This window comes from Chenopodium album, chromosome 23 (genome assembly GCF_948465745.1).
Source record: "Chenopodium album chromosome 23, dcCheAlbu1.1, whole genome shotgun sequence".
In the NCBI taxonomy this organism is placed as follows: Eukaryota; Viridiplantae; Streptophyta; class Magnoliopsida; order Caryophyllales; family Amaranthaceae; genus Chenopodium; species Chenopodium album.
In genome coordinates this window covers 32,391,786-32,406,535 of record NC_137856.1, presented here as the reverse complement: position 1 = coordinate 32,406,535, position 14,750 = coordinate 32,391,786, and the positions used below count along the sequence as shown (strand labels likewise).

Here is a 14,750-nt window from a genome sequence, read left to right as displayed (position 1 = left end):
TTTTATGCACAAGTCATCCTTGTGTGTTTTTATATATATTGACATATTCTTTTAGGTTTTTCTTTAATTTTCGGAAACTATATATGTTGATATCCCTAAGATGTTACACTACTTACACATCTAAAATGATAATGATTCAAATAGAATTTTCTTAATCAAAGAAAATGACCACTTCTAGAAAAACTCAAACTTATGCTATTTGTCGAGCTTGTGTATGAAACTTTATGTGAAGAAGATCAGAGAAGATTCGTCGTAAACAAGCAGTAAAAGATGAACAAAGAAAACCAGGATTTAGTGTCTTTAGCCTTGATTTACATACAGTTGGTCGATTTTGATATGATTTCTAGGAAAGCGAAGCTTAAAGTAGAGTAAACCTTTTAACAAAGCAATCAATTAGTCTCGATTAAGAAGCATACAATACTTTGTTATTAAGCCATGTTTGAATAAAAATCCTCACATTAAGTACGGATATCCAACACTACTTTTTCTTTTTTAATTAAAGGAATTCGTTTCGAAATGATGTGCCTAAAAGAATCGCAAAGATGTGAATTAGATTTAAAAGCAATTAAAAAGTGTGTGTGTGTGTGTGTTTTTTTTTATTGATAACAAAAATACTTGTAGTAGAAATAGATTGAAAGTATTTTGTGAACATATAATAGTGAGAAAATATAGTTTTGAAAATGCACTGAATAAAAATACAATCATAATAAACTTTATAAAATTATTAATAATCTGAAATAGAGAATTCACGTTGGAAGAAAAGGATTACAATACCTTGACTATTTAAATTTGCATTTCAAGTTGTAGTAATTACATTACATAAATTCTCCCTAACTTCCTAGGTAATGGCCATCAAAATAACTAACTTAAACTTACAGTGCATGTTTAGAAAAATTTGTTTTAAGAAAATACTACGAGTAGTGAAATTAACTTCATTTTATAGGAAAAAAGACTTCATATTAAAAGACTAAAAAATCTACAACATGCAATCAATTAACCTAGCAAATAGCTAAATTTATAAACATAGAAATTGAAGTAAGACAAGCATGCAACTTCATAGCAAAGCAAGCAATACTACCATGAATTTCTAGAGCATGATGCAAGCTGCACAATTTTACCACTATATACAAGGCTAATGAAAATTCAAAGTTAATGACTTTGATAGATATATATGTTTACTAAACATATCACAAGGGTATTTGAGAAATGTATATAGGAGTGTATATATAATTAAATTGAAAAATATTGAGGGATAATAGGGAACAATTTGGATATGACGGGTATGTAACTATTCCCACACCACCGCGACTATACACTTAGACACACAAACCCGAAGAAGTAAGCTGGTTGTAATATAAGAGCACTCATTATCGATCGAGAAGACACCATATTATCACTCTTGTGCATGCAAAAAATCCTACATGCATATATACATTTGCAAGCAAGCTAGGAATGAAAGAAAGAGAGAAAGAGCTAATAAAGAGTAAGCTAGGAAGAAGAGTGTGAACTAGGTTTAGATGGATATGGTGGAGAAAAGAAGACAAGTTATCTATATAAAGAATAACATATAATATGATCTTATAATAGTGAAAAGAAACAAAAATAAGGGAGTTGTGACATACTTATTATGCATGCTCTTAAAATCCAGCATGCTCTTCTTCAAGACATGATTAGTACGTGGAATCCAAGAAGTTTGCACCCCTAAAGTAGTTCCTAATATTAGCATAAAGTCTTTTGTCATGGACCCTTCTAATTACTTTTTTAAGCTACTATTTTTCATTTTTTTTTTTTTTATTTTTTTTTTTTTTTATTTTTGCATTAGTTTAAGGTACTATTATTTAATTTATATTAATAATATTTGGAATTATTTTATGTGAAAGGGTGTTTTATACGCATGACAATTAAACGAAGGGGACATGCACATGGGTGGTTTTATTTTTGAGTATTTAGGGCATGAAATTTTTTTTTTTTTAATATAAAGAGACAAAATAAAGATGTTTTGTGTAGCAAGATAACATCATTCTTCATACTATGAAACATTTCCATGTGAATGTTATTATGCTAATTATAACCTTTTTATCCCGCTAATTTTCTTACTGTTACTGATTTTAACCTCTAATCACGGTTAATTATGCATCGAAGTCTTAATTAGCTTTGCAATGGCATGGGTGTGTTGGATGTTCGAACAGCTAGCAATAGCATCACGCATGCTAGTACCCAGTGGGTTATAAGCATGCACCAAAGCCACCAATTAAGGTACTTATTTAATCTATACACCTTTATTTACACCTATGTGTATTGTTTGTGAAATTTTAAGAAACGGTATGTTACTAGTTACTACTGTACTGTGTACAAAATAACAAAATGAGGTCGAGGCTAGGTGATGAAGTGATGGTATCGCTAATTAGCTATATGCTATTACACAATAATTATTCGAATCGTATATCATGGGTTATATTTTTCCCTCCCCAGGCGGCCTTATGCGGATTCCCTTCTCCTTATCCGCAATATATGTTGAAAGATTGAAAATTTGTGACGTCAAACCCCTCAATTAATGCTTAACATAAAAATTACACCCCGTCTTGTGTGTGGCCAGCCACACCGTGTGGCCACTTATAAAAGAACAAAGTAACTCATATAAAATTGACCAAGTAACCTTGTAATACTAGATGAGTAACCCCTGTAATACTAATTGAGTAATTCTATAGCACTGACAAAGTAACCCCTTTAACACTGATTAAGTAACCTCTATTACGCTAACGAAGTAACCCCTGCCACACGGTGTGGCCAGCCACATATAAGACTTTGTGTAAAAACTAAGTAAACTTACTGCTTAATTAGCTGACTGTTTGTTTCTTCAAATACAAAATAAAAAAAATAAAAAAGCTGACTGTTTGTTTGATTAACGGTCTGTCAGATTAGGTTCAGGTTCAGGTCGGGTCAATTTCAGTTCAAGTTATAATGGATCGTTCACCTTTTCGGATATAGGTCGGGTTCAATTTGACTTAAAATCAGATCGGGTTTAATTTCAGGTTTGGTTTGTGTTCAATCGGGTTTGGATGAGTTAACAAGATGGTACATTCGGGTTCGAGTTAGTGTTGAGTCGGGTTATAGTTCAAGTTCAACTCTAATATTATCGATGTGGCCAAGTTAAACTATATAATTACGCCTTCCATAATTTGATCAAGCATCATCAAGATTTTATTAAACCTATATACGAGTAATAGAGAACAAAAGTTATATAAGTTGAACAAAAGATTTTATTAAATCAAATTGAGGGTTTACAGAATTATACCAGTATTATAAGCTGAATAAAAGGTATATAAAACATTATTAAACCTTCCATAACTCGGGTTCATTTTTTAATTGGGTCGGGTACTAGTTCAGGTTCGGATTGTTTTCAAGTCGGATTAAATCGGTTGAAGGTTACTATCAGGTTGGGGCAGGTTCGGGTTCAGGTCATAAAGTATTGGATCAAATGGGTTTACGGTTAAGATCAGGTTAGGTTCAGGTCAGGTTACAAGTCACTTGTTTCACCCCATTGTTCGAGTACAGGCTGGGTTCAGATCTTTGGCCGTTAAGGTCGGGTCGGGTTAGTTTTTGACAGCTCTAGCCATAATCCACACTTTTTAAGGTAATTTTGAGATTTCAAGGCCTGGTCGCAAAAAGTGTTGAGACCCTAGGAGATAAATCTCGAGGTCATATAATGTCGTTTGAAACTATATATGATCATTATATGTTGTCATAAACGTACGTGGTAGGCTTGAGTTTACGAAATCAATGCAAGTAGTAAACGGGTAAAATGACCGTTTATGGGCATATTAGATAGTTCCACATTCCCAATTGGACACCCGAATGGTATTAGAGACCATGGTAAACATCTCGGCAATTTTTATTTACGGGCGAAAAAGAGTCAAAAAAATTACAAAATCGAAGGCTATAATCCATGGTTTTTGAGGAAATTTTGAGGTTTCGGAGCCCAGTGGCGAAAAGACTTGAGACTTTAAAGGATACATCTCGGGGTTATATAATGCCGTTTCAAACCATCTATGATCATTATATGTTGTCATAAACATCCGTGGCAGGCTCGAGTTTACGAAATTGGTGCAAGTTGCGAACGGGTAAAATGACCGTTTTCAGGACATATTGGATGGTTCCACCGACCCAATTGGACTCCCAGAGGCTATTAGGGACCATGTTAAACATCTCGGCAATTTTTATTTTCGGGCAAAAAAGGTAAAAAAAAATTACAAAATCGAAGGCTATAATCCACGCTTTTTGAGGAAATTTTGAGGTTTCGGAGCCCGGTAGCGAAAAGTGTTGAGACCCTACGGGATATATCTCGGTGTCATTTAATGTATTTTAAAACCGTATATGATCATTATATGTTGTCATAAACGTACGAGATAGGCTTGAGTTTACAAAATCACTTCAAGTTGTGAACGGGTAAAATGATCGTTTAAGGTCATATTGGACGGTTCCACCGACCCAATGTTACTCCCGAAGGATATTAGGGTAAACATCTCAGCAATTTTAATTTTCGGGCGAAAAAAGGTCAAAAAAATTACAAAATTGAAGGCTATAATCCACGCTTTTTGAGGAAAAAATTTGAGGTTTTGGGGCCTGGTGGCGAAAAGCCATGAAACCCAAAGGGATACATCTCGAGGTCATACAATTCAGTTTAAAACCATATATAATCATTATATGTTGTCAAAAACGTCCGTAGTAGGCTTGAGTTTACGAAATCACTACAAGTTGTGAACTGGTAAAATGACCGTTAAAGGGCATATTGGATGGTTCCACCGATCCAATTTGACTCTTGGAGGAAATTAGGAACCATGGTAAACATCTCGACAATTTTTATTTTTGGGTGAAAAGTGGTCAAAAAATTACAAAATTGAAGGTTATATAATACACGCTTTTTGAGGAATTTCGAAGTTTCAGGGATGGGTTGTGAAAAGCCTTGAAACCCTAAGGGATACATCTCGGGGGTCATATAATGCCGTTTGAAACCACATATGATCATTATATGTTGTCATAAACGTCCGTGGTAAGCTTGAGTTTACGAAATCGGTGCAAGTTGCGACAAGTAAAATGAACGTTTCAGGACATATTGGATGGTTGCACCGACCCAATTAGACTCCCAGAGGCTATTAGGGACCATGGTAAAAATCTCGGCAATTTTTATTTCCGGGCGAAAAAAGGTCAAAAAATTACAAAATCGAAGGCTATAATTCATGCTTTTTGAGGAAATTTTGAGGTTTTGGGGCCCGGTAGCAAAAAGCCTTGAGACCTTAAAGGATACATCTCGGGGTCATATGATGCCGTTTGAAACCATATATGATCATTATATATTGTTATAAACATCCGCGGTAGGCTTGAGTTTACGAAATCGGTGCAAGTTGCGACAAGTAAAATGACCGATTCAGAACATATTGAATGGTTGCACCGACCCAATTAGACTCCCGGAGGCTATTAGGGACCATGGTAAACATCTCGGCAATTTTTGTTTTCGGGTGAAAAAAGGTCAAAAAAAATTACAAAATCAAAGGCTATAACCCATGCTTTTTAAGGAAATTTTAAGGTTTCTGGGCCCGGTGGCGATTGAGACCTTAAAGGATACATCTTGGGGTCATAAAATGCCGTTTGAAACGATATATGATCATTACATGTTGTTATAAATGTTCGTGGTAGGCTTGAGTTTACGAAATCGGTGCAAATTGCGCACGGGTAAAATGACCGTTTCAGGACATATTAGATGGTTCCAGCGACCCAAATGGACTTTTGGAGGCTATTAGGGACCATGGTAAACATCTCGACAATTTTTATTTCGGGGCGAAAAAAGGTCAAAAAATTAAAAAATCAAAGGCTATAATCCACGCTTTTTAAGGAAAATTTGAGGTTTCAGAGCCCGGTAACGAAAACTGTTGAGATCCTAGGGGATATATCTCGGTGTCATATAATGCCGTTTAAAACCATATATGATCAGTATATGTTTTCATAAACGTCCGTGGCAAGCATGAGTTTACGAAATCACTACAACACTAGTAGAAAAAGGCAAAAGGGCACTGCTCAATGGCCACCGATTTTCGAAAACCGGTTGGCAAAGATAGGGGAAAAATAGGCGAGATTATTATTCCCACCGGTTCAAATTGAACCGGTAGATAAAACATTAACCCACCGGTTTTGAACCGGTAGCCTTGTTTTATATAAAAAAAAAATGGTTCAAGCTTTATTCCTTAGCTGTCCTTTATAAACCTAACCCTAAATGAGAACTCAGCTTCTCTCTTATTAGGCGCCTCTCTCCCTTCTCTCTCCTCTCACTCATCTCGGCAATTTTTATTTGCGGGCGAAAAAATGTCTAAAAATTACAAAATTGAAGGCTATAATCCACGATTTTTGATAAAAATTTGAGGTTTCGGGGCCCGGTGGCGAAAAGCCATGAATCCCAAAGGGATACATATCGAGGTCATATAATGTCGTTTGAAACCCCATATAAGATCATTATATGTTGTCATAAACGTCCGTAATAGGTTTGAGTTTACTAAATCACTACAAGTTGTGAACTGGTAAAATGACCGTTTAAGAGCATATTGGATGGTTCCATCGACCTATTTGGACTCTTGGAGGGTATTAGGGACCATGGTTAACATCTCGACAATTTTTATTTCCGGGCGAAAAAAGGTCAAAAAATTACAAAAATTACAAAACTGTAGGTCAAAAAATTTTTATAATCCATGCTTTTTGAGGAAATTTTGAGGTTTCGGGGCATAGTGGCAAAAGGCCATGAAACCATAAGATATACATCTCGGGGTCATATAATGCCGTTTGAAACCATATATGATCATTATATGTTGTCATAAACGTCCGTGGTAGGCTTGAGTTTACGAAATTAATTCAAGTTGTGAACGGGTAAAATGACCGTTTAAGGGCATATTGGATAGTTCCACCCACCCAATTAGACTCTTGGAGGGTATTAGGGACCATGGTAATCATCTCGGAAATTTTTATTTTCGCGCGAAAATAGGTCAAAAATTTAAAAAATTGAAGGCTATAATCCACGCTTTTTAAGAAAAAATTGAGGTTTTGGGGTCCGGTGGCGAAAAGTAACAAAATTGAAGGCTATAATCCACCCCATTGTTCGAGTACAGGCTGGTTCTGATCATTGTCGGTTAAGGTCGGGTACTCGGGTCAGATTAGTTTTTGACTGCTATAGGGTTACAACACTTTTCGCCACCGGGCCCCGAAACCTCTAAAATTCCTCAAAAACTATGGATTATATAGCCTTCAATTTTGTAAATTTTTGACCTTTTTCGCTCGGAAATAAAAATTGCCGAAATGTTTACCATGGTTCCTAATACCCTCCGAGAGTTTAATTGGGTGGGTGGAACCATCCAATTTGCCTTTAAATGGTAATTTTACCCGTTTTTGTACATGACTCTTGTATTGGCATTAAGCTTTCAAGGAGCCTTTATGTCGCCGGATAATGGTCATATATGGGTCCCCACAATAGTATATGATCATGGGATTCATCCCGTAGTGTTCCGTGAAATTCCAACACCTGCTCCCGACACCTCCTAAATTGCTCCTATTTCATGTATTATAGTAGAGTTGTCGATTCGGGTATTCAAGTCGGATTTGAGTTGTGTCAAACCATGTCTCGGGTTAAATTAGGATCTGGCTATGTCGGGTCAATCTAGCCTAATATCAGGTTCCAGTTCGGGTCGGGTCAATTTCAGTTGAGTTTATTCTGGATCGTTCACCATTTCGGATATATGTCGGGTTCAATTCGAGCCAAATTCAAATCGGATTCAATTTTAGGTTCGGGTTGTGTGTGAGTCAGCTTTAAGTGGGTTAATAGATGGCACATTCGGGTTCAAGTTATTGTTGAGTTGGGTTTTGGTTCAAGTTCAATTCTAATACATAATGATGTGTTCAAGTTAAACCTATATAATTTCGCCTTCCATAATTTGATTAGCTTTATCAAGATTTTATTAAACCTATATATGAGTAATAGAGAACAAAAGTTATATAACGTGAATCGGATTGTGGGTTTATAGATTTGTACCAGTATATAAGTTAAACAAAAGGCATATAAATTTCATTAAACCTTCCATGACTCGGGTACAGGTTCTAATTGGGTAAGGTACTAGTTCGGGTTCAGATTGTTGTTAGGTCGGATTAAATCGGTTAACGGTTACTCTCGGGTTAGGAGCAAGTTCGGGTTCAGATCAAAAAGTATTGAATCAAATCGGTTGTCGGTTAACATATGGTCAGGTTCAGGTCGGGTTACATGTTACTAGTTTCACTCCACTGTTCGGGTACAGGTTGAGTTCAGATCATTGCCGGTTCAGGTCGAGTTCTCGGGTCGGATCTGTTTTTGACAGCTCTAGTTGGAATACAGTATATGGTATAAACAAATTGGTTCGCTTTGATAAGGTTTTGGGTTAGATCGAGGCATTTATTGTTCTTGATAAATGGGCCAATCTGCAAGCACAGTGATAGTGCTTTAGGGTGTTCTGGACACATGGACACATAGACCAATTTGGGTCAACTATGTGTGGAGAAAAAAAAAATGTATAAAGAAAGGGGAAAAAAAAAACAAGCCACACAAAAAAGAGGGAAGGAGGATGAAAAAACTCTTGCCAAAACAAAAACTAAACTGTGTTAGTAGAATTTTAATGGTATTTCAAAATAGCTTAAGCTTAGCTTATCGCCTTCGAACTACATCAAATCAACACTTGAAGGAAATGCCCTAGCTAAGGGCTGTTTTTACAGTTGGAGAAGCTACACCAATGCCACTTTCGGCCTCAACTATCAACAGACTAAACACATCAAAACTCTGTACTATTATGAGACTTTCATGTGCCTATCTATGGAAGACATAAACACTATAAATAATATGATGTTCTAGTGCAAATCCACAAGAGCAACCAAGACCAGTACCAGCATAATCACAGCCAACTTCATGTTCCCATTGATCGATGGTGCCCGATTTTCTCTGTACAAAAGGTATCAGCAAGGATCAGTAAACAAGTATACAACGCAAGTATTAAACAAAAGCTAAAATAAGTGCCGGTGTTTGGAATTTACGTCTTCTGTAAGTTGGCCAGAGCACCACAGTATCTAACATTATCAGGGGGAGCAAATAGGGTGCCCTTATCTTCATGGTTGACAAGCTTTATGTATGTTTCTTGTCCCAGATACCACCTATCAAGGTTTTCTGTTCTGATATTCCACGTCCCTGGATTGTCAAGATAAATAAGCACGGCTGTCCAAGCCCCTGGATAGACCTGTGACCAAGAAAATACAGCTAGTATCTATTACTCAATAATTCAAATATCAAGAAAATGATATCATAATCATATTTATTAAACAGATTTTGATGAAGTCTCAGCAAGAAGAAAAAAATTGATGCCTGCAACTTCAAAATACACAGCTATCATCAATGTCACAATGTCAGAACACCTAAGTAATTGTGTTTGGGTTGGAGGACGAACATTCTCCATGATAACCAATATCATGGCATTTCTTCATTTAGCTAGTAAAAGACTAAAAAGAGTGATAATAATTTTCTTTGATTGAAAGTACTTAACTACTTATCTCAAGGGTGGAAATATTTCCCTTTTCGTAAAGGAAAAAAAATGAGGCGTGATCTTATCTATCCCCCACTTTCTCCTCCTCCTCCTCTCCCCCGCTTCTATTTTTCCTTTTCTCTCCAACATTTTGTTTAACAAAATATAATAACCTGATACTTATTGATTTATACAGAATATGTTTTTACATTGTATTGAATATAAAGTTTAGTTCAATATGTTTTCTTGAAGCCTTTGAACCAGATACAACCTTACACTATCAAGAAGTAACTTGCTTTCCAGATACAGAAAAAAATTGTAAACAAAATAAAAGATATTGTAGGGATAATCTCAGCAAACCTGTACAGTGCAGCGATAAATAGCATCCCAATTGTTATAGCTACCACGCCTGTCCTCAGTCCATACACCATAATCCATCCTGCAATAAAAGACAAGTCAATTATATTCAATACACCTGGTAAGTCTCCTTAAGCATTCATGTAATAGGGCTCAGCAATAGACAAATCTTACCCAACAACATAGAACGAAAATCCATCCACATGAAAGGTCTGCATCACTGTATCATTGTTCTGAAATATAATTTCAGCAAATCCTTTAAATGTACCGTTGATAATTGAGTGGTCTAACCGATGATGTCCTGTTAGCGGCTTGCTGGGGAAATCAAGCTTGTAGTCACCCTTCAAATCCTTCCAGTCAGCAAGCAACACTGGAGTAAAAGGTTTCACAAAAGAAATGCCATTAAGAGTTGCACCATATTTCTTTCCATCGATAACTGTTGGTGGCAAACTCTGAAAAATATAAGTCTGTGTCACATTGATGGTCCCATAATGGAAAGAGCCTTGTGGATTAGGACGAGCTCCACTTGCAGATCCATTTTGCCTGCTCATAAGTATGCGACATTAAAAACACATTCAATACTACAAGAAAATCTCTCGTTCATTATCATTTGCAAACATTGCAACCTAGTGGTGAATCATGATTGATGAGAACTTACCTGATAGATCTGGCCTGGTTCATAGACCAAGTCTTGTCGTAAAAATCATTAGGGGGATCAGGCAGAGGGCCAGCAGCTTGTCCTTGAGAATTGGAATAGTGCAGAATTCCTACACCAGTGACTCGCTCCCATTGAGATTCATTCTGAAACCTAGCACTTGCTACAATGTAATAATCACTGCTAGCATTCTGATCCATTGTTACAAGAAATGAATATGACTGGCCAACATGGATGTCAAAGTTGCTGTAGTTTGATTGCGTTGTGTAATATCCTTCAGTTTCAACCAACTTCAAAATGTGGTTTTGAATTCTGAAATTCAAACTGGTTGAGATTCCAATATTATGTACTCGTAATCGGTACGTTTTGCCTGCATACAGTCAACATTAGAAAGCAGCCATCACCATATGTAATGCGCATCAACGAAATAAAGTGCCAAAAGTTAAACAATTGTATACTTAATACTTCGACTAAGAATCAGCAGATATAGAGAGTGATATTAACAAACGACCTGTGCATGGATGAGTCATAGCATATAATCCTAGTGTTGCCTACACAACAGTTCATCTCAAACATACATTTACTAAACATTAAATTTAAAGAGCAACTCTTAATGATATTTTTGCCCCAAGGGTGTAGACATATCCTACACTGAAAGACAAGAAAGTGACATCCATATTACATGACAAAACACAATCAGATTTTTGGATAATCCAACCATACCTGGCTCAACTTTAATGTTCTCATACTCAATATTGTCAGGAACAAGGGTGGTGTTATATCGATAAGGTCCTTTTCCATTGATTAGAACCCCATCAGGTATTCCTAAATCCTTCCCGGCTTTTAAGACTTCCCTCAGTTCCTAGTGCAGATGAATAACTATACATTAGCATACATACTAAAATTAACTTTTGTATGGCAATAGCCGCAATACACTCCAGAAGCTACCTTATAGTCTCTGGTATACCAATCCCCAATCATGAGAATAATATCGCCATCTGGGTTAGGGAAAGGTAGAGGAATGACACTCCTGTTGTTAATCTTAAAGGGGCCAAACCCTCCAGAAGCCCTTTGAAAGTGAGTAGATGGGTGGTAAAAGAAGCTTCCAATCTGGTCCTTGACCTGGAACTGGTATGTGAAATTCCCTTTGGGAGGAATAGGACAGTTTGTTGCACTCACACCATCTTGCCAAGGATTATCCCGCATTTGAATCCCATTCCTGCAGTAACCATTAATCTCATAAACTATTAGCTTACACTGTCAAACTAATACGAGTACATCGAGAGGCAATATGATCTTTTTTGATTAATTTATACACCGAATTATATATACTTGTATACTTTTCGAGATAATCCTAGGTATGATTATTAATAAAATTCAAATGCTAAATTGACATGAAACACGCAGGTAAAATTCACATTTGAAGAAATGACAACAATTTATTTAAAACCCATTCCTTTGGCAAGCATAAATCTCATACACTACTAGTTTTCACTTCTAAGCTAATTTATTGAAGGGATAACTCATATTCTCATAAAACATCTCATTTCAAAATACAGTGTAAAGTTTTAAAAGCAAGGATGAATATAGATTCTCTTTCTCCAATGTTCAACATTACAAAAATACTGAGTACATTGGTTAGACCAACCAATAGATATTGGAAATCACAAACATGTTAGACAAAACCTACCAATTAACCAAAAGATCTTCATCCAATTTATTTTTCACATCAATAACAAGATTGTTATTGGTCACGGATTCGACTAAAGGCCCCGGAAACTGATCATTGACCACTATAACCTGCGTTTACAAGCATATATGTATCCATTATTCACCTAACAATATTCATATCAGAGATTCCTCCAAAAGTACATACATTAAATTAAAGTACAAAATCAATTGAATATTCATAGTCATCATAAATCAATCATTTTGTTTGATTTCATTAACAATTGAAATCCTAATCAAACCTAAATATCAACAAATTAACCAACATCCTAATATTCTGGTATTACCAATCAAACCCATGTACATTGTACTACTGTCACTAACTGATTCAGTAAAAAAAATTCAAAAAATTAATCCGAGAAATAATAAACCCTTCTTCTAAATTCAAGGAACACAAAAAATAACCTAAAAATTATTCAGAATATGATAAAAACAAACCCAATAAATAAAAAATACTCCGTACCCCAGAAACAGAACAAGTCCCAAAATAAAAACCTAATAAATACTACCTAAAACACCATGAAAGTCGATTAATTTGGGGATAAAAAGTGAATAAAAAAATCAAATAAAACCCAGAAAAACCAACATTCATATCAAAAATCCAAAACAACCCCAGAAAAAAACAGAGGAAAAAATGGATATTGGATTAAAGAGAAAAAAACCTGTTGAGAAACACCCAATGGAGAAAGGTTTTTGAAAGAGTAAACAAAATTATAGGTAACCGTAGGATCGTCAGCCAAACAGGGTCTTATGATTAACCCAGTAAAGCACACAAAACCCAGTAAAATTAGATTCAAAATCGCCGCCATTGATGAACTCTTTTGAACTTCTCAAACTCTCTGAAAATGGGTTTTTAAGAATCTAACACTTTCTTTCTTTCTCTTTCTAATTCAACGATTCATTTATTTCATGGTGAATTAAGAGAGAGAAAGTTAAGCTGTTTTAGAGAGAAGAAGGAAATTGAAAGGCAGAAGGAAGAAAAACAAAACGGCTCCCTTTTTTCCTGTGTGAAATTTCCAACGTTTACTTTTTCTCTCTCCTCCTCTTTGTTTGTTAGTGTGGTTGTTCTTGTTCCTCTTTGTAAGAGTGAAGAAAATAATGTGTGACGAGTACAAAGATATACACAACTTTACAAATCAAATCGCCTCTAGTTTTTATTTGATTTAATTGAATCACTTCTTTAAGGAAATAGAATGATCTATTTACCATACACGAGATGATTACCATATTATAAAACACGTCTTTTAGTGGCATAATCAGTTGATTTGTTTCTTTTGTTAATTCCTTGTAAACGTAGTGATACGAGTAAATGAGATGTCAAGATTGAATTTTGTTGGAGGATTTGGTTTTCTTTTTTCTATTATATTATTTTTTTATTTTTTTTTGTTAAAGGTAAGGGGGGGAAAAATGAGTATAAGTATATAACCGACCACAACTCTCATGACTTTTATATTTTGGTAAGGTATGTCAGCATAAAAATAATGAAAAGTAACTCGTATTTTAAGTAATTGATTATTTGATTGGAGTACACCTCAATTAAGAAAAAGGTATTGATGGAGTCATTAAACAAATAAAAGGAACTTTTAATCTTTTATCAATTATAGGAAGGATGAGTATTCATGCAAAAAAAAAACAAGGGGAAAGGGTATTTGGGTATAAGATCCAACCTTGATAAGGAATCAAAGTGGATTTGATCCAAAACCTTGGTATGAAATCAAAGTGAGGATTGTATGAAATCAAAGTTGATCTATGTAGTCTTAAATGTGAGTTATGAATCTTGATTTATGCAAAGGTCTTTTTAGTGAGAGAATTAAGTTTATTTCGGGTTTATCTTCATCTAAATTTTTGTGAGAAAGTGAGAAATCAAATTTTGTTTTTGTGAGGAAGTGAGAAGTCAAAGTTTCTCATTTGATGACGTCATGTCGTTGTCACTCTATACAATTGATATTGCAAATTTTATGTATGAGAAGAACAATCAAATTTGATTATATACTAATATTGATATACAACAGTGATTCACAAATATTAGTACACTGAAGATTGTTGTACGTTTAAATGATTGACATCATAAATTTAATGTACTTTGATTATTCTCCGAAATAAATGGAAGAGATTATGAATCTTATCTCAAAACATTTTAAGGAATCATTGATTAGCTCTCATCTTCTTTATTTCTTTAAACAAAAGTCTAATGAATAATGAGTAGATATTAGGAATGATAACAAACTAAACAATGCATATCGATTAATAACACAGTAAAAGTGAAGTTCTTGTAACATGTAGAGTTTATGTATGAAACTTAACTGATAATTCATAAAATCATCATAATAATATGAGATTAAATGTTATTTACATTATTGGTCATTTATTTAAGAGAATTGACCAGTATCTGCAGGAGAAATTCTGTTTGATTAGATTTTCTGAAAAGTGTCACA

The 14,750-nt window shown here is 35.0% G+C and overlaps 1 protein-coding gene across 1 annotated transcript; it reads right to left on the bottom strand.

Annotated features, from left to right (window-relative positions):
* Positions 1-8,669: 8,669 nt before the first annotated feature.
* LOC145607762 (monocopper oxidase-like protein SKS1) lies at positions 8,670-13,293 on the bottom strand. The gene is made up of 9 exons (XM_081663353.1): positions 12,978-13,293; positions 12,278-12,387; positions 11,536-11,806; positions 11,311-11,449; positions 10,591-10,957; positions 10,107-10,475; positions 9,936-10,014; positions 9,094-9,293; positions 8,670-9,001 (listed from the first exon to the last, which is right to left on the bottom strand). The coding sequence occupies exons 1-9, from the start codon at positions 13,122-13,124 to the stop codon at positions 8,911-8,913; spliced, it is 1,773 nt and encodes a 590-aa protein (XP_081519479.1). The 5' UTR covers positions 13,125-13,293; the 3' UTR covers positions 8,670-8,910.
* Positions 13,294-14,750: the final 1,457 nt, after the last annotated feature.